The sequence below is a fragment of the Cyanistes caeruleus genome, chromosome 3, assembly GCF_971803275.1.
Source record: "Cyanistes caeruleus chromosome 3, bCyaCae1.hap1.1, whole genome shotgun sequence".
Lineage (NCBI taxonomy): Eukaryota > Metazoa > Chordata > Aves > Passeriformes > Paridae > Cyanistes > Cyanistes caeruleus.
Window position 1 is genome coordinate 95,398,016 of NC_141703.1, and position 19,677 is coordinate 95,417,692.

General features: G+C 42.8%; 2 protein-coding genes across 3 annotated transcripts; both read left to right on the plus strand.

The window, feature by feature from the left end:
* Nucleotides 1-49: 49 nt before the first annotated feature.
* TRMT10C (tRNA methyltransferase 10C, mitochondrial RNase P subunit) lies at nucleotides 50-5,293 on the plus strand. 2 transcript variants are annotated; one of them, XM_086883135.1, is made up of 3 exons: nucleotides 50-321; nucleotides 1,993-2,143; nucleotides 2,328-5,293. In XM_086883135.1, the coding sequence occupies exon 3, from the start codon at nucleotides 2,359-2,361 to the stop codon at nucleotides 3,610-3,612; it is 1,254 nt and encodes a 417-aa protein (XP_086739261.1). In that variant the 5' UTR covers nucleotides 50-321; nucleotides 1,993-2,143; nucleotides 2,328-2,358; the 3' UTR covers nucleotides 3,613-5,293. The 2 variants fall into 2 exon arrangements, with proteins under 2 accessions (XP_086739261.1, XP_086739262.1); XM_086883136.1 differs by having other exon boundaries at nucleotides 308-440.
* A 1,063-nt stretch (nucleotides 5,294-6,356) lies between these two features.
* PCNP (PEST proteolytic signal containing nuclear protein) lies at nucleotides 6,357-15,657 on the plus strand. Its single transcript, XM_023948232.2, has 5 exons — nucleotides 6,357-6,506; nucleotides 9,981-10,201; nucleotides 12,143-12,217; nucleotides 12,706-12,761; nucleotides 13,673-15,657. Exons 1-5 carry the CDS (start codon nucleotides 6,452-6,454, stop codon nucleotides 13,800-13,802), a joined length of 537 nt encoding a protein of 178 aa, XP_023804000.2. The 5' UTR covers nucleotides 6,357-6,451; the 3' UTR covers nucleotides 13,803-15,657.
* Nucleotides 15,658-19,677: the final 4,020 nt, after the last annotated feature.

The window sequence follows — 19,677 nt, forward strand, 5'->3', positions numbered from 1 at the left end:
AGACACCACAGATCACCAGGCCGGGCTGACAAACCCTCGGGCCCAGGCGATTGCCGCACGCCCCGGCCCAGTGCGGCGGCGGGGCCAGACCCTGCCCCGCACCAGGAGCGGCGGCAGAACCCACCGGCAGCCCCCTCAGTGCCCGGGGGCTCCCCGGGAATGGAATACGGGAGAGTTCGGGTCGCCGCCCGCCGCAGCTCCCGCCGTGGGGACGCAGACAGCCCGGAACGCCGGCGGTGCAGCCGCGGAGCGCCGGGGACAGCCGAGGCACGCACCGCGGCCGGGCGGGCGCGCCCCGCGCAGGCGCAGCGGCTCCGCGAGGTGAGCGGCGGTGGCGGCGCGGTCGGGGCCAGCGGTGACCGTGGGGCGGCTCCGGGCCCGGCTCCGGCCCAGCCCGGCCCTGCCCCGACCGAACCCATCGGGCGGGAGCACGGCCGCAGGTCGGGCAGGTGCTTCTCGCCACCCGCGGCGCTGCCCCGAAGGCCGCGGTCCTGGCGGGTCCCGGCCGCAGCGCGGGGAGCGGGCGCGCCGGTGTCCCCGGGAGGGCTGGGGGGCACAGCGCGGGGCTGGGGGTGTGAGCTGGCGCTCCGCTGCTCGGGTACTCGTGGGCTGGTTTAAGAGTTGTTAAAGAGCGTGTGCGTGCAGTGCTGCTCCCCTGCAGCCGGCCTCATCAGTGAGAGTCTAAAGCGAGTGCCGAGAGTATGGGTCCAGGCTCTGCCCCGTGGTGCCGAGCCGTCTGCACAGAAGATAGATAGATACAGATACTGGTGCACAGAAGTTCCACCTGAACGTGAGGAAGAACTTCCTTACTCTGCAGGTGATCGTGCACTGAACAGGTTGCCCAGAGCTGTTGTGGAGTCTCCCTCACTGGAGATACTCCACACCCATCTGGATATATCCCTGTGCCATGTGCTCTGAGACGACCCTGAAGGGTTGAACCAGATGATCCATTGTGGCTCTTTCCAACCTTAGTCAGTCTGTGATTCTGTGATTTTGAGTGGACAGCTGTGCTGGAGGAGTAAGGCAAGTTGTTCAGTCTCTGAAATATCAGTGAAGAGCCTTTCTGGTTCTGAGATGAGTTGCAGTGAAGTCATGATAACAAAGAAAGAAGAAGAAAAATACTTTGAGTGCTACAAATCTAGATTCTTCAAAGAGCCTTAGATTAATTCTTGCAGTAATGATGTTAGCTTGAATGACACACCGGAAGGCTCTGTCAAAAGCTGTCATCAGGTATTCTAATGGTGTAAATCCAGTGTTCAATATTGACTTAATTTGAGCTCCAGTAATGTAAGTTAATTGAGGAACTGATCCCCTGATTTCTCCATGCTTCTTTGATTATTACTTTTGCCAGTAGGTTTAATGCCTCAATATAAAATTAGGGATACTTCTGTTGTAACACTTAGAGATTGCCACATTGTTAGGTTGCTTGGTGGTTCTTGTTTCTTTTATCTTAATAATGGTAGAACATGAGAGGAAAGCCACCAATTTGACCAATTAGTGTATAGTAAAACACAGGCCAGGTTATATAGCATTTCTAAATCATACACTGCTCCTTCTGTGTACATATGTATGTAAATACATACCTCCATCTGTGCAGGTATGTATTTATAAACCCAGTATTAGATTTAACTTCTTGTTCTGTATATCCCATTATTTTCAGTTTATTAGGAAGATTATGAGTTTTGATCTAAAAATTGGGAATTAATTCTAGTTTTGTCCAAATCATGTTTCCTCAAGCACTGGAACTTCACTGATACTTAGTTCAGTAGTGTACCTAGGCCAAGGAAACTATTAAATGTTCTTGGGTGTTTTTCTTTCTGCAGGCCTTTCATATTTATATACAAATATGGATAAATTAATGGGACTGGGGGGGGGGGGTTATGTCCTCCGCTTTATGTGCCTATTCCAATTTCACAAACAATTTAGAAAAAAAAAAAAGATGGTCTTTTCCTGTACTAGTTGTCATTCTTCCATCTCTTTCTGTTTTCACAGGATAGATAAATTACTTAAAAATACTTCTGGTTTCCATGCAGCATTTTCACTGACTTTGGTTGTGAAGGCTCATCATATGATACAGATAACTTAAAGAGATCTTGGACAGTTCTTGAAGGTTTTTTGACTACATTCTACATTTTGAATTGCAGTAAGTATAGCTGCTTTAAGCTGGTTTTATTTAGGAAACAGTAAAAAATTCATAGAAGGAGAAATTTCTAGCATCCTTCAAGAAGTAACCTATTTTCTGTCAGTGTTACTAAGAATAAAAATCTGCATATGTTTTCTTTGTGATTTCTGACAAGTTTTTTTCCCCTCTTATTGGTGTTTTGCAGATAAGAGTTGCAACACAGCACATCCCTAAGTATGCAGTCTGCTAATATGCTTCTTAGAAAAATTTTAAGAAGTTCTGGCCTTCCATTTGCTGCACAACATGGGATGAAAAAGGATTTGCTTCCACTCAGTAGAACTCTGAGTTTATCACTTTGTCTGAAGCAGGACAAGGCATGTGAACCCTCAGAAAAACTAGATTTAGATGAGTGGAAGAAGGTAATGAAATCCGGGTTGCAAGAAGAGGTCAGTGAGATGGTCTCGGAGCCTAAGGAGCTTTCCAGTTTGGCTGCTGCACGTGAGACTTTGGAGATGTGGAGACTAGCTGGCAGAGCAGTTCCAGAAAATATTAGTGAAGAACAGTTAAAAACTTTTATGGAGTGTCCTTCTAAGTCAGCCAAAAAGAAGTATGTAAAATATTTGCATCTCAAAGAACTTCACAAGAAAAATGACAAAAGAAAGATGGATGAGAAAAGGGAAAGGAGGCTGGAAGCACAAGATCAAGCTTCAAAAACAGATGAGACAAAAAAGAGTTCATTCATATGTATGTGGTCCAGCACTATGGATAAAGCATACAACTGGAGGGCTGCTCAGTCCATGATCTTTGGCCAGCCTCTAGTATTTGACATGTCTTATGAGAAAGAAATGTCTGTCCGAGAAGTCACAAATACAGTGAGACAGATAGTAATGAGTGAAAGCTGCAACCGGAAATCTGTGGATCCATTCCATATCCACTTCTGTAACTTCAAAGATGATAGCCTCTATCATAGGGAATTTATCAAGAATTATAGAGAGGCATGGGACAAACTGCTTATCACAGTGACAGACCGGTGCTACACAGAAATCTTTCCAAAGGATAAGCTTATCTATCTGACAGCTGATTCTCCCAAAGTAATGAAAACATTTGATCACGATAAGATCTATATTGTTGGGTCAATGGTTGACAGAAGCATAAAAACAGGAGTCTCTTTAGCACGGGCAAAGCGATTAGGACTGGAGACTGCAGCCCTTCCACTGGAGAAGTATTTGCTTTGGAATACTGGTGCCAAAAATCTCACGCTGGATCAAATGATGCATATTTTATTAACCTTGAAAGATACTGCTGACTGGAAGAAGGCTCTGGAATTTGTTCCAAAAAGGAAATATTGTGGTTTTGTAAACAAACCTCTAAAGGATCTGAAAAAAACATTAGAGCTGGTCAACACACTTAAACTTGGAAAGGGACGACAAGTAGAAGAAAAGCGATTTGTCAAGAACTACCCCAAGAAGTATAAACTAAAGCAAAAGTAGAATGATGGGGAGGAGAATGAATTTTTTACATACAAGCTGTGTCCTTTAATGCTTCGGCTTCTCGGTACATCTGGAACTCTGTTCAGCTCTTAATCCCAGAACACGTTTTGTTGCTTACATATGAAATGATCATTGTTAAGAGTTGGGTTTTTTAAATTACTTTACTAGTCCAGCTGTTTAAATTTATTCACACATTATTGAAATTATGTAAGAGAAATGAGATAATCTGTTGTAAAAAAAAAGAAAAACTCTACATGAAGACTATCAGTCTGTTCAGTGGAACTGTGCTTGGGCAAGGGTAATTGTTACTGAATGCAAAGGTCTTCAGAGCTCACTACTTTGGAGGCTGTCTACAGTTTTATTCTAAAAGATGACTAAGATGAAGTAGAAGAGACCTCTCCCATTACTTCCTGAGTCCTCTTCTGTGCAGATGAATTGACCTTTGGTAGCTGAACTAAAATGGTTAAAACCTTGCATGAGTTTGGGGCACTGCACCATTTATTTCTGGATGTTCTATCTGGCACAAATCAAGTCACTGTTTGGAAGGAATAAGGCAAATTTTGTGACTGCACCAAAAAAAAACAAACCAAAAAACAAACCAAAAAACAACTTACCTACTTTTGTGTAAGACTTTTATCCCAGAGTACCTGTGTTTTCAGGCCATGTAATGTAGATTTCCCAAAGTGCTGGAACTTATGAGATGGTAAACAGTCCTATTAGTAAATACTTGGAGGAGCACAGAGCTTTTTAATTATTTCTCACAGCTCAAAATGTTTTGGTGTCTGAAAGTCTGTGTTCAGGCTGCAGAGCTGCCATGGGCAGCTAAATACAGGCCTGCTCTGCTGTCTGTAGGATGAGGAGGGTTTTCTTTGTGAGTGATGGTTGAAGTCAGTGATGGCACATGATGAGTTGGTGCTGACCCACTCCCTGGGGACCTCTTCCTACCTGCTGTTGCAAGGTGGGGGTTGGAAGGCAGAAGATTCTCTAGCCCAATACTGCCCTTCACTGCCTGTTGCGAGGTGCAGGGACCTCCAGGCATGGATAGCCTCTGGCACAGGGAAAGAGCTGCTTCCTTTCAGCTTACAGTGGTTGGGAAGTACACAATGCTTCACCTTAGGGTGGTGTTCCAGGTGATGATTGTGAAAAACGAGGTTCACATAATTTTTATAGAATTTAAAAGTTTAATGAAAAAAAGATAATTTGGAGAAAAAAAAAAAAAGTATGCAGATACGGCCGGGTGTCTCTGCATTCAGCCAAGAGAGCACACCTTACTGACAAAGGATTGTCCCTTAAAAACAGAATCCTACTACATATCCAAAGATTCTCATACATATTCATACATTCATCTTAGGATCTTTGGTGTTCTTTTGTTTAGTTTTCTCTTGCCCCCTTCCCAATAGATCAATCTTCTTGGTGCCATTGAGATTTACATTCCCTGATACCAGAAATGTAATAAATTCCTCCCCCCCCCAGAGTTCTGGTCACTTCTGTCTTCATATGGATAAGATAGTTTACAAATGCAGGAGTTCTCTAGCTATTTCTTTTTTTCTCAGTCTTTGGGTTATACAAACAAAAACAGTTTTCATTTTAATACTATGCTATAGCCCAACATATATGTATTATACTATTTCTAAGTTTCATCAATAACAGAAATAAATAAAACTATATTAATACAACAAAATTTCCCATTCTTATACACATAACATTCATTTTAATATTTGCAAAAAGCCAACAATATAATATGTGTCTATAACATGATTGAGAGCTGCCTTCAGCTCATGGGAAGCCCTTAAGTGTAAGGACTGGCTGTGTGAGCGTGTGTGTGCTTCACTCACTCTTTGTGCAAGGGAGGAAGAGACAACAAAGGAGCTACGTGCTGCTGAATGTCATAGAACTGCTTTGGGCTGGAAGGGGCCTCATCTAATTCCAACCTCCTGCCATAGGCTGGGGACCATGTCCCTTCTGTCATTTGCTCTTCCTCGATACAAACAGCCTCTTCTGATGTGCAGACTGGCTTGTACACTGGGGTGGGGGGAAGGTGGTGTCACTGCTCACTTGAACTCCTGTTACACAATCACGGACTGGGTACTTTGGAAAGGGCCACAATGGATCGCCTGGTCCAATCTCCCAAATCGTGCAGGGTCATTCCCGAGCACATGGCACAGGATTGCATCTGGAGGTTTCTGGAGTATCTCCAGTGAGGGAGACTCCACGCTCCCTCTGAGCAAACCTGTCCCAGTGCTTGGTCACTGCACAGTCAAGAATATCTTCCTCAACTTCAGGTGGAATTTCTGTGCATCAGTTTCTGCCCGTTGCCTCTTGTCCCACGGCTTGGCACCATCGAGCAGAGCCCGGATCCTTCCTGGCGTACCACCTCCACACGCTTTAGCTATTTATACACACCGAGGAGGCAATGAGGTAATGATACTTGTGAATCACGGAAGGTAATCGTTAAAACCACGCGCAGTGAGGAGGGCGCGGCAGCGGACGTGGTTCCTTCGCACCCCCGTGACGCAGAGGCTCCGGGTGCGATGCCGGGAGTGCCGGGGGTGGGGGTGGGACCGATCCCACCGCTTTCTCCTGGGGAGGGAATGGAAGCCGTGCCCACGTGCGCAGCGGCTCCGGACGAGTGGCAGATCGGCGCCGCTCGGCGCGCTCCCGCTGCCCCCGGCGCGCTCCCGCTGCCCCCGGCGCGCTCCCGCTATTCCCGCTGCTCCCGCCGCGCCATCTCCGCGCGCCGCAGGGGCGGGGCCGGCCTGGCCGCGAGCGGCGCCTCGCGGGGGCGGGCCCGAGCGGCGCGCGTGCGCGGCGCGTGAGGCGGCGGAGGAGGCGGGGGAAAATGGCGGACAGCAGAGCCGAAGGGGAGAAGGCGAAGCGGCCGCTGCCCGCAGGAGGTGAACATGTAGCGCCTCTCGCCGCGGAGTTGTGGGGTGGGAAAGGGGTCCGGGCTGCTCCAGAGGAGGTGGGAGGAGAAGGGTTGGTCCAGGTGTGCCTCACCCGGCCATGAGTTGCCTGGGCCAGGCCGTGCGGTGCCCGGCCCTGCGGGGATAGTGGGTGGACCGGGCCTGAGGGGGCTGCGCTGAAGGAGAGGCCGAGTCGGGCCTGCTGTGCTCAGCTTTAAAGGCGCTTTTGTGAAAATACACCAGCTTCTCTTTGTCCATGCGAATGCGCTATTTCTCTCTCGTAAAAATACATGGAGTACTTACGCCGTGTTCTGAGAGAAATACGACTGTTGCTGGCTGCAAGGATGAAGACAGAGCCTTAAAGATTAACTTTCAACAGTTATGATACCTTTTTTATTAATGGGTACAGTGAACGTTCTTTAATTGCTGTTTTAATAATTTGGGTTTTTTTGGTTTTTTTTACCTGGCAACAATCTGTAAGTTTCCTGTTTGGTCTTACAGTATTTGTATTATGACTGGACATTCCTGTCATTTCTGCACTGTTTGGTTCGAAAATTTTAATTGTATGTTTCTTTTCTTCTTTCTTTACTTAAAATTGAGAGGACAGTGTGTTTGCTTTTCTTTTTTGGTGTTCTTTTGTTTGTTTTAGTTGGTTTGTTTTGTTGGTTTTTTTTTGTTTCAGTATATCTGTAGAGAGAGGGCATTTCTTAGATCTTTTGAAAAATTAAATTAGGCTTGTAAACCAATCAGGATAGCCTCAACAGTGGATGTTTTTTTGATAATCGCTGACATTTGAACAATACTGATTTTAGGTAGTTCCTTGACCCTTGGTTCTCTGATGGGCCTTAGTGGCTTTTTGGTTTTTATTTTTTTGGTGATAGTACTGGGTGTTTTTTTGTATTAGTAATACAGTAACTGGACAGTATCAGTAATTCATCCTGCCCTGCGAACTGTTCTGTGTGCTGAAACATGATCTGAATGAGCAGAGAAACCATGGCTCTGGGGAGGAATGTTACCTGAGGATTTTTAAAAGCAATTTGCAGTCTTTAGCTTTTGCCAGGATAGTGGGGCTTATATTAACATTTACTTATTAATGTAGTTGTAACTGGTTTGTTCCCACATGCCCCAGTGGTCGCACTCCCAGGGACAACAGATCCTGAAATGCTGTGCAGCTGGCACTGTCACTCTTGTCACTTCAGCCACCTGGACAGTGGAAGTTGTCCACTTGTGTGGTTTGTTGATACACATGAGTAAAACTTACCTGTGAAGTAGGATGCTGCAATCCATGAAAAGGGCACTAGCCAGTCTAGTTTGGAAATGGTACTGGTGCTTTCTGTAGGTGAAGTATGACCACCAGGAAACAATAAAGCAGCCTTGGTATCTTGGAATATTTATATGGACTGGCATGGGAGATGGTAGAGACCTGTTTAATGGTGAATATGTCTGCATTTCTGTTTCCTGCAGAAATCAAACAGCACAACGGCTCCCTCCCCACTGTCCCCAATTGTCCTGTGACCCTTACAGCTCTCTTGTCAAGCAACAGCTTTTCTTTCAGCAGTCTGGAGTTCATCCTTTGGCAAGCCCAGTAGAAATAACACTCAGAATGCAGTGCTGATAGGAGCTGATCCTGAGAGAGTTACTCTTTAGGATTTGGTGAGAAAACAGATTGTACTAGGCTTCACCTTGTGCTTAGCAGCATTTGAGAATTTGCAGTTCAAAGAAGTAAGCTGTAAGAGGCAGTGTAATAACCTTCAGGCTAGCAGAAGGTCCTTTAGTCCTAGGACCTTTAGAAGGTCCTAGACCTTTAGTCTAGGAAACTGGACTGGTTCCCTGTGCCCTGAATTTTGGGCTGCTATGGATTTTGTTTGTCATGAAAAAGAAGACTTAACCCTGTGGTTCCAGTGCTTTTAAGGCCAGTGAATCTTTTATCTACACTTGACTCACAGTCTCTAGTGTACTGAGGCTGGGCTTGGAACATTCTGTTTAGTGTGATTTCATGGACTAGCTGTAAGGATGCTCTCTCATAGTATCTGCAGACTGCTGTTTGGTAAACTGTGCTAAGACAGCTACCAGTGCCCAAGGTCACTTGTGTAAATTTTGATTGTTTCTCTTTCCTCCTTTGTTTTTCATTTTTATATCTATATTTTCTGGATCAAATTTTAGTACCATTTTTTAATACAGTGAAACTGATTAAAGTTACAGATTTTTTTTTGTGATCTGCCATATTTCTGAAGGTGAATGATAAATCAGTTTTGGTTTCAATCACTTACTATCTTGATACCCAGAAAAGTGGGATAGAAGTGTTATATTCTGCTGCTTATGATTTGGGAAATAGCAGACAAATATATATATAGATTGAGTCCCTAGTTTTTCTCTTTCCTGATGTTGTTTGCTTCTTTTTTTTTTTCTCAGAACTACAGTCTTGTTGACCCCCAGTTCAGACTTTCTTCTCTCTCATTGCTTCATCCTAGTAGCTTTTTGCATTAGCAATGCAAAGAGCTTTATCCCCTGATGGTCGGAATTTGCTGTGCATGGAAGGTGCTGTTCTCCATTTGATGTGATGAGGAACTTGTGCTAGCTCCAGTTGTTTTAAACTGCTACTGTGAGCACTTCCCTGTCCATCCCTTAATGTGTTTTGGTTTTTCCCCCCTTCTGCTACTGCAGTGATTTGCTTATTTCAGCAGCAGGGAACTGTCTTTTTGCTGAAGCATTTACTCTGTTCAGTATGAGTTTTCCAAGGACACCTTTGTCTCTTGGTGTAGCTGAAGAAGCTGATTTTATAGGAATGGAAGTGTTACTTGAATGTTTTTTTCTCTGTGGATCACTGTTCAGCTGCTATGTTTTCCATGACTATACAAAACCAGAAAAGATGAAATCTATATATATATGTTTTTTTAGTGCTGATTCCTTCCTCAAGCAGAGCTTGGCAGATATATTACAGATGAGATGCGGACAAGCAGTGACTTGAAACATGATTGAGACAGCCGGCCTCACTCTAGTCACTCCCATGATTTTAGAGTTGTGCCAGACAAGCCTAGAGACTGGCATGGACATGATTTTGTAGAAATTTAGTAGAATTAATTTTAACTTAGATTATCTACTCTAGATTTGGAATTGGGATTCCTATTATGAAAGCTTATCTGTGGCAACTTAAAAACTTAAAAAGATTTAGTCATCTACATTTAATTTACTACGTGAACTTTGACTTCCATACTAAATAAAGAGATGGTGCTTCAAGATTGTTTTCCTGGCTCATACAAGAAGTTCTTTACAAGTAGTGGAGTGCTTGCAGTTTCTTCTCCTCTTTGTGTTTTGCTGTCCACTAAATATACATTGGTGGAAACTGCTGTCACTAAAAACATCTTACCTATTGCACCCAAAGTATAATGCTTTTTGAGGTTGCTGCTCCCATCAATCTGCTCAGTAAAAGTAGCTCATCTTGGTAAGTTGTTTCGACTTCACCAGGACCTGAAGAAGAGGCAGAAAAACCTGTGAAAACTAAGACTGTTTCTTCCAGTAATGGAGGAGAAAGTTCGAGTCGCAGCGCAGAGAAACGGGCAGCTAATGAAGAAGCTGAAGACTTCACCACAAAGCCTGCTCCTGCCAAAATGTCCAAGTTTGGATTTTCCATAGGCAGTCAGACAACAAAGAAGGCATCTGCAATATCCATCAAACTGGGAGCAAATGTAAGTTACTGAGAGCTTTTAATTTTAGGGAACTGAGGGAAAAGGGAAGTACTTCGGGGAGGCTTCCTTGCAGAAGGAAACCTTGAATTCCCATGAGGGTAACGTGGGTAAAGTTTAAGCAGGCATTTCAGGGCCAGCTAGTCATGCATGTGTAAGTACTTCAAGGTGATTAATATCAGGTCAGTAGTCTCAGGAATCATAAGACTTGATTGAAATGAATTGTAGATCTTTAAACGTACAGAATAATTTTGTAATGAGGTTTGATAAGTCTGCAATAATTTCCCAAGGGAAGTGAGCAGACTTGTTAAGCTGTTGAGGGTACTTGAAATACCTGCCGGGAGCTTCATTGCATAGGATGCTTAAAGCTAGAAGAAAACATCTAGATGGCTTAATAGGTTGTCTTCCACTCCAAAGGTTTTATTTTAGCAGGGGGAATTGTAGCGTATTTCCATGACTTTGCAAGGTCAGTATGATTTATTTGTGTTAAATGCAAGAGATGGGGCTTTTTTACATAGGTTTCTAAGAATCCACTTGATCCACTTGATTTTCCAGCACAAGATATCCTTGTCCTTGTTCAGGTGGGAATCTGATGACTGTCTGTACTTCCAGAGTAGTCCTCCACTGGCTTGGCCAAGGACAAGCCAGGGGCTGCATCTCTGTTTAATAGAGTTCATTTACAATTCCCACCTGTTTTTGTGATGGATATGTTATGAGTAGTTGTCTGCACCAAACTCAAGCTCTAATCATGAAAGCCTTGTACCCGCAATGCCAGCATTTTAGAGACCTGCAAAGGATTAAAAGGGTGCTCGGTTATTTTGAGATGGAAGGGAGATGTGGGCTGGCAGCATTCTTGGGTATAAATGCAGTCAGGTCAGCTCAGACTTTGGAAAAATAAAGGCTTCCTTCTCTGAGCTTCTAACATGCTTCAGTTTCTCATGTCCAAAGTGACAATAAATTTGGCTCAGGATTACTGGTTCACTGAATTTAGTGGGTGACTGACAGTGCACCAGATGGTACAGTGCTGAAATTTACCCTGTTTCTTTTCAGTCATTTTTACTCCCCTAGTACATTCCCCATTCCTTGGGCGCAGATGCTTTAAAAATGGTGTGGTATTTATATGTAGTGCAGTATCAGTAAAGAACAGCTGTAGGCAGTTGCATAAGGGCTATACTGCAGTACCAGCTTCTAAGAGTGTGTTTTAAAGAATTGCCAGTAAAGGCAAAATGGAGAAAGCACTGTACAGGATTGATTTAGTACCACAGTGGCAATCTGTTACTAGTAGCTTGTTTTTTTCTCAATGATGTTGAAGTAACTTTTGGTATCACTGCTGTATAACATGTAACAGGGACAGCTTCCTACACTTCAAATAGAAGAATGAATAATTGGAAATAAAATAAATACTCTTTAAAGGAACTTTATATTAACCGGACTGTGTGGTAGATACTGTTAGTATTTCTACTGTTAGTTTAAAAGCATTATATTGTTTTAAGCCAGAAAGCTGTCATGTTGTTAAAATAGAAGAAAATAAGCATATTAATTTTTTCTGACATTGATGGATAAGAATATCCCAAAAGAATAATGGAAATAGTGACACAGTAAAATTTTGAATACCACAAGTTGTTCAGGTTCTTGTTTAATTGTTCACGTCATGCACCAATGGCTGAGTACCCCTGCAGTGTGCTAGAAAGTTAAGACCTGCATGTGGAGTTGTAATATGAGAGGGCTCAGCTTGCTGCTCGCAGTGTTCACACATAAATGAGCAGTCGTTTTCCTTTTTCATTAGAGAATCCTTTATATTCTTGATTCAGACAGAAACTTATCCCCCTGGTTGCCCATTTTAGTGAAGGTGTTTGACTTAATTTTACCAAAATACTTTAAAAGCCAAGGGTGGCTTTTTTGAGTTAGTAGACTTACGTTACTTGTGCATTTTGTCTTTTCCAGAAGCCAAAAGAGCCTGTTCCAACCCTGGCTCCAAAAACCCTTTCTGTAGCAGCAGCTTTCAACGAAGATGAAGATGTGAGTAATAAGCCAGTGATCAGCACAAAATACCATTGGTGTGGTAGGCAGAGAGAGTGAGTTATTTATGGTTCTTAACATAAATGTCAGGAATTTTCAACCTAGAAGCATCTCTTTTGACTCTGATTGAGAACGTACAGTAGCTCTGTGTTGGTTCAAGAAATCATTAAAATGTCAATAACTTCTCCCTGCAAATGAGATGCACAACATAATTTGGATTAATACTTGCTTTCTCTAGGCTTGGTTAGGGGGAGACAAAGGGAAGTTCTGCTTCTGGTTTGCTAAATATTTTGTTACATTACTGCTCCTTCTTTCATAGAGTTGAACCGAGGAATTTGTATTTTGTTCTATAACCGTGCAGGACCTCCATTTTGTCCGAAGTCACTTTGCTGTCCTGTAGGGCTGTAGTCCAGCCTTTATCTTGTCAGGCATTTGAAGTGTTGAAACACAGGCACTCAGCCCTCCTCTGACCTCCTTTGTCCCTGCAGAGCGAACCAGAGGAAATGCCCCCTGAAGCCAAGATGCGCATGAAGAACATCGGAAGGTAGGGCAGCTTTGAACTGTGCTGTGGAGAAGGGTGAGCGTGTGAAGTACCTCCCTGGCTCAGGGCAGATCTTGAGGATGGTTTGAGAATACAAATACCTACAGGGAGGTAGAATAGGTTGAAGAAGTATTTCTCCAGAAACAAGATTTTCAAATGTGTCATCTACAGGTTAAAAGTAGTATATTTGCATTTGAACTTTGAATCTTCTTTACCTTTTTTGAGGAAGTAATTGAGTTTGCATTAAATAGAAGCTCATTTGTTTCTTGTAAATGTAATAGGTAGGAATTCCTGCTTGTCTCTACTTTGTATTTTTCTGGTTCTCCCTTTTATAAATAGCCTTGAAGTAGGTAGTCTGGTCACATTTTTAAACTCATGTGCAAGGGGAAGATAAGAAACATCTCTCAGAAAAACAAGGACTTTATAATTAATCATGTAATTCTCCTGCTTGCCACAGACACGGTAGGGGACCAGTCCTAAAATAAGTAGATACCTTTTCAGAGGAGACATCACTGGAATTAGGGGTGAATTTTGAGAATTTGTATGTTAGAGGTGTTTGTCATGACTTCTTTTAAAGTCAGTCATTCTGGAAGTTCTCTAGTATGATAGTTTTTTTTTTTCTCCAGTAGCAAATTTGAATCCTCAGTTCTTAATCTTGGTAGCTGGCAGCAATTACTGCCACTGCAGCCTCCTCTCCTGCCCCATCTCATTGCTCTGTTTTGACGTATTGGGTACAGATCAGTTCTGTGGCCAGTTTACAGTTGCTAGGAGTGAGGGCTCCTGATGTAGCAGAAGAAAATGTGTGGTAGTTTCTGGGGCAGACAGGGCTCAAAATTGTCATTTTCAGGGTTACATGGCACAGTCTACTATAGTTGAGCTGGCTTTCTCAACTATTCTTGTTTTACTTTTCACAGGGATACACCAACCTCAGCAGGACCAAATTCGTTCAATAAAGGAAAGCATGGATTTTCTGACAACCAGAAGCTATGGGAACGAAATATAAAATCTCATCTTGGAAATGTCCATGACCAAGAAAATAACTAAATGATGTGGATTACAAGTTGGGTGTTTTGGGGGGAGGGGAGGGTGTAACATTAAAGGAACAGTTTCCTTTTTTAAGAATGGTATGAGACTATCTTTGGAGCCACTTTTTTAAGACTTTGAGTGGTACACTAATAAATGAGTTTGAAATTAGAGGTAATTTATGTTTTGTATACAGATTTCAAGGCATTTGCTAATTTTGTAGTTCATGTGATTAGTTTCAAAAGGTTACAGATAATAAAGAAATTGGAGTGGTACCTTTTTAAGATAATTTTTTTTGTCAGTGATTAAATAAGGTGGATGAAAAAGGTTACTGTCTCTTTAATCAGGTTTAAATTGAATGCTCTTGCATTCTCACTTCTGGCTCCCTCTTCATAACAGGAGAAACACTTGACTCCTAGGAATTCTGCTAACGAGAGCAAGCATTGTCTTGTGCTAGAAGTGTTACTGGACTATTAATTTGAATATAATCTTACACAGGAAATAATAAGAACCTGGATTTTTTTTCTCCCTGCAGTCACCTTTTGTTAAGTCTCTGCAAACTAGGAATTATGTTGCTCTGAGTGGCTCTGGTAACTTAGCTCTGATTTTGTTTAAAACTTCATGTAGGATGTGTAACCTTCAGTGGCCTGTTCTGTCCTAAGGAAATGGGCCTTGTCTGTATATTAGATACAGTCTGTAAAGAATAGTCACTACAAAGGTAAAATCAGTCTTTTCAGTGTGCTCCTTTTAAATCATTAGCCTTGAGTAGTGCTTGTTAGCATTTCCTAGTGGTACACAAAAGCCACCACCAAAAATACAAGCTAATGTACATTAAGCTTCACCTTTGGTTGAAATATTTTTCTTTACTATGCCTAGAAGGAATAAAAGCCACACCAAAAATCGGTAACTCACTGCTTAAGTATGAAAAATCTAAGATGCACTTTCCCTGTCTTGCCATTTAAGACAAAATGTCTTGATGCCTATGACCTCAGTGGACACTATCAGGTCGAGGAATGCTGTATCACACTCCTGATGTTTCTAACAAGTGTCAACTTTGGAAATAAAACTTGACCTTTTCCTGCCTGTCTTCCTTTTGCAGTGATTTTCAGCAGTGACATGAATCTGGTCAGTTTATAGCTTCCATACTGCAGGAGGGTGCTGAAGGATTTCGGTGCTAGTAATGACTCTCTAAATTTCAGTCTAAATTTAGATTGTGTATTTGTAGACCATTTTACTAACAGAACTGGTTAAATATAACATTATCAACAGCAACACCATCACCTGCTCCAAGAGCACCACCTCCCCTACCCCAAACAAACATAATATTTTTTTAAAACTCAAATACCTGATAGTGTCAACCACTAAATTAATTTCAGCTGGAAAATGGTTGTAGCATTCAATACATTAATTGCTTTCATCTTGCCTCTGAAACTGTCTTCTTGCTAAAGTTGAACATGCAAGTGCAGAAAGGAAAGTGCATCTTGAAATGTATTTTTTTATCATTATTATTATTATTATTATTTTAGGAAAGCTCTGACCACTTAGACTTTTGAGTTTGTAAGTTCTAAAAATATTTTTTTGTATTTTTGTATTGTATGTGTAATCTTTTTTCTTTTGAAGTCTGATGCAGTTGAATACCTGTAACTGTTTTCTTTTAAAAGCCTTGTTATAAACTTAACATAAAAATGTATACATTATTTTTCTTCCATAGCAGAAATATTTGGTTTATTTAAAACTAAACACAGTTTCAAAAGTGACTTTCAGGACTTCCAAAACCAATTTGGGCATTAATGGAACGAGCCAAGACAAACTTTTCACTTTTTTTCATCACATGTGGTTATGTTTGTCTAAATAAATCCCTTTAAGATAGTGGTAATCCATAGTGAATAGCTATTTTCTCGTGCTCCTCAGTAGCTGGTTCATACTCTATCAATCACTTGTATAGGAACAAAGCAAAACAGAACTCCAAATAATAGAACGACTCAGACATCTGTTCCTTGTTTTAATTAATTTACCACCACTTTTTTCCACATCTTTGTCTCAAGTAGATGTTCATACCCAGAATTTAATTTAGGAAAGAGCTAGGCAGAAGAGCAGACATGCTATGATATACCTTCCATGCAACTGAGAGAGCAAAAGTTATATTTATCTTCTTACTTCTATGGTCAATAAATAATCCTAGACCTTGTGAGAGACTGCAGAAACTTGTAGATCTCAGCTGAAGGTGAACCATGATCCTGCCTCACCCAATGCAAGTCTTCTCTTCTTTCTCTGTGCTTCATGGGAGCAAATCCATCAGGATGGCCTCAGTCTCCTCAGGACTGGGGACCAAACAAGCTGGATTTTGTCACTCCCAGCTGTCTCTCCTGGTGTTTGATGTCTGACGCTTGTGAAGACAAACTGATCTGAACAATATCATCAAGGCAAATGTTAGCTGGGATTAGCTTGAAGCTGTAGGCTCTTGTTAGAGTAGTCATGTTTTTTGCATGCAGAGAGCCCTAGTTTGTTTTTGTTCTTGGTGTGATTTTTTGTTTGGTTTTTTTTGTTGGTTGGTTTGGCTTTTTTATCTAAGGATGTCCAAGAATCCTGAAACTCATGATAAACGATCTGATGTAGCTATGGTGAAGTGCTTCCTGGAGGTGTGCTGAGACCTTGAACTGCTTAATACAGCACACTGTGTGCCTGTCAGTGGTTGAAATGCCAGCTTGTGTGGTTTTATCCCATGGGGCTCATACTTGCTTAGCAGGAATTGACACCTGAGCAGCCTGCAGAACATTGATGACATAAGGTAAAGATGTGAGTAGTTACCCAGTAACCTTCTCTATGCTACCCTGTAGCTGGCCTGTTCTGAGCCTGCTGGCTTGTAAATGGAGCTAAACTTACCTAACTATATTAAAATAACCAAAAAGCCCAACATCCCACACCCTCAAAAAAAGAAAAGTCCTCACCCAAAAATCCAAAACAAAACAGCCCCACCAAACAGCGCGGTGAACTGTGGTGGGCGTGTTTCAGGCAGTGCTGGGCCTAGCCCCTTACTAACTTAACTCCTTTAAAGCATGGCAGGTGCGTTGTCCAGATTCTCAGAAGTTTGTATCAGCAGGAAGGAGTCCCCAGCCTGTCTCTAAGGTAACTGAGGGGTGCCAGTTCACAGCTTGTGCCATGTTGGAGATGACCCAATCCCGGTTTTCACTGAACTTTGGCAAAACCAGCTGTGGTCCTCCTGGGAGCACCACGGCAGCAGCCACAGCTGCCATCAGGCCTGGTGAGCTTCATCTCCACAGCTGCCAGGTTTGCAGAGCAGCCCTTTGTCAGAGCTCACAGGACTCTGCTGGCTTCCATGTGCTGCCAGTGGCTTACCAAAGTTGGCTTTTCAAAGAGACTTGGAGGAGGACAAGTCAGCTTTTAAGAAAATGGCAACTTCTGTTTCCTGAAGAGGCAAATGGGTTTTAAACTATTTACTTACTCTGTAAATTAAATATAAACTATTTAATTCACTGGTTTCACTAGAACTCTTTATAGGCTGCTGTAAGATAAGATAAATCCATTTGGAGAAGCTACTGGGTTTCAAGAAGGCTTTTTATCTGTGTATTTGGTAGCCTTAAACAGTGTTCTGCAAAGAGGTTCGGTTTATTTTGGTATTCCATATATATCTACAAGTTGAGGTATGCTGAGTAGTTCTGCCCTTAAGCTACAAAAGGGAAGGTTATGTTCTAAAGTCACCAGAATTTGTTGTCTAGTGTCTCTGGCACAACTCATTAGAACACCATAAATATTGGATAATTAACAATTTGCTTTTTTACTTTTTCCTATTAACACATCCTTTATTTCTTCTAGTTTCATTAACAAAAAGATTTACTGTTGTCTAATTTTGAAATACTGGCATCTTATATAGTGCTTACTTAGGAAAGCTGCTTATGTCTAATAAGGTAGAGCCAGTGCCTGGGGGTAGGTGCATAGTTATCCATGGAATTAAAAGCACAGAACATCAAGTGTTACACTGTAACTCTGGACACAGCATGTTCAGTTTGTGTTTGCAAACTTGCATTTAGCAGTCTGTAGTGGTGGGAGCCCAAGATTTACTGCCCAAACCTCTGCAGCTCTTTGAGGTCTGGACACTCTCCCTGAGGCTGGGTGAGGAGGCAGGAGTGGCTGGTAGTTGGAGCATGGACTCCCTGATATGGTGGCATGGAACAAGGTCTGGAAAACCTCTGCTTGGCGTGTGGCTCAGTTTGTAAATTTGCTTCTTGGGATTGGATTTCCTGATGAGATATATATGCAAAAAGTGTGGTTCTGTAGCAAGAGCTCCACCGAAACTTGAAGTCATGAGCCTGTATTGATGTTTTCCTGGCAGTACAAGTTATTAACCTAAAGTTAATGAAAGTTATAATAAAAATGTAATTATCTCTCCTTTTCTCCCCCAGCTTCCCCTAATTTGTGAACATGGTAGTCGCATATAAGGTGTTGGCTGATGCTCAGTAGGTCAGTACAGAATTACAGCAGTGGCTCAGTGACAGAAGTGTGGCTGTGGGAGCCCTCCCCACTCACAGCAGCTGCGATCTCTCCAGCAGCAGGCACTGAACAGGTAACTGAAACACGGGCCTAAAGGGCTGCTTTAGGTCTGTTACTCAGGTGCTTGTGTGACAGTCCTGTTCACATGTAAAATTTAAAGCCGTGACAAGAAGAGCTTGCACTACTCCACATCTAAAAGCACCGCTTAAGTCAGCAATGCTGGAAGGCAGGGTGGTTTACCTCTGAGAGACAAAGCCTACAGCATGAAACTTTTCCTGGGGGAACACCTTTCTGCTAAATCCTTTAAAGGTCACATAGGACTTGTAAGGATGCTCCCCAACAGCCCTGCACTTGAGGGTGACAACAGAGACCAGGGCCTCTGGCCTACAGCAGCTGGAACTGTTCTGCAGGAGAACAGGCCTTGATCAAGAGCTGCTCCAGAGATGCTGGGGGGTCCCACCATGTCCTCTGGCTGCAGCTGTAAGACTGGCTCCTGAATGTCATCATTATACACTGGTGCTGTAGAAACTCATGGTGCTTCCTTTCACAGCAAGGAATGACGTGATTGTAACTCCAGTAGAAACAAAGCTGGGCACAAAAATTATCCACACATCACTTGGCTTTTGTGCACCTAGAGTTGCATCCCTGTGGAATTGTTCAACAGGAGCTGCCCTTACTCCTTTTAGCACTCAGCCTTTTGAAACACCCACTTCTGTTTAATTACAGACGTAGCTTGGTTACTCACAGAGGAGTTAAAAAGCTCCTACTGTTCCCATAGGATGAACTTCAGAAGATAATCAGGCTTTCTGCAACATTGGTGCTGCCTTGAAGTTGCTGTAACAGCAAAGGAAAAAGCACGGGACACTTCCCAGACCTGGAGGCAGCTGGACAGCTCATCCTTCAGTCAGCAGAGCGACACTGGAGGGCAACTTCCACACCACAACCCCTGCTCAAATATCCATCCCAGGGCAGAGGCCAAGATGGAAGTGCTGGCTGCTGCTTGCTTTGGGATGCAGTGTTGTAGACACCCAAGTCAAGAGAAACACCATCTGAAACAAACCAAGATGGTTACAGCTGGGTACCAGGGGGCCGAGCAGCAGCTCACCCACCCTGAGGACTTGCAGCCAAAGCAATTTTAGTATCAATATACATGGTCTTTCACTAGCACAGTGCTCTTGTACAGCCATGTTCTGACACCATTCAGGAGGGCAGTGTGTTTCCTTTCTTCACACAACATAAGTCTTTGAGCTTTAAGCAAAAATTAAAAAGCAGGTATTGCTAGAACTATCCAGGCCAGAATCTCTCTGCATACAGAAAGGGAAATACTGAAGAGAAACCTGCAACACCTTCTTTCCCTGGAAAAAAAGAAAGTTTCTTGAAAGAGCAA

Excerpts from the sequence above, each read along its gene's own strand:
- TRMT10C (XM_086883135.1), top strand. The coding sequence starts at position 2,359 with ATGCAGTCTGCTAATATGCTTCTTAGAAAAATTTTAAGAAGTTCTGGC.
- PCNP (XM_023948232.2), top strand. The coding sequence starts at position 6,452 with ATGGCGGACAGCAGAGCCGAAGGGGAGAAGGCGAAGCGGCCGCTGCCC. Across the intron at positions 10,202-12,142 it reads CCATCAAACTGGGAGCAAAT|AAGCCAAAAGAGCCTGTTCC; the intron begins GTAAGTTACTGA and ends TGTCTTTTCCAG. Across the intron at positions 12,762-13,672 it reads CGCATGAAGAACATCGGAAG|GGATACACCAACCTCAGCAG; the intron begins GTAGGGCAGCTT and ends TACTTTTCACAG.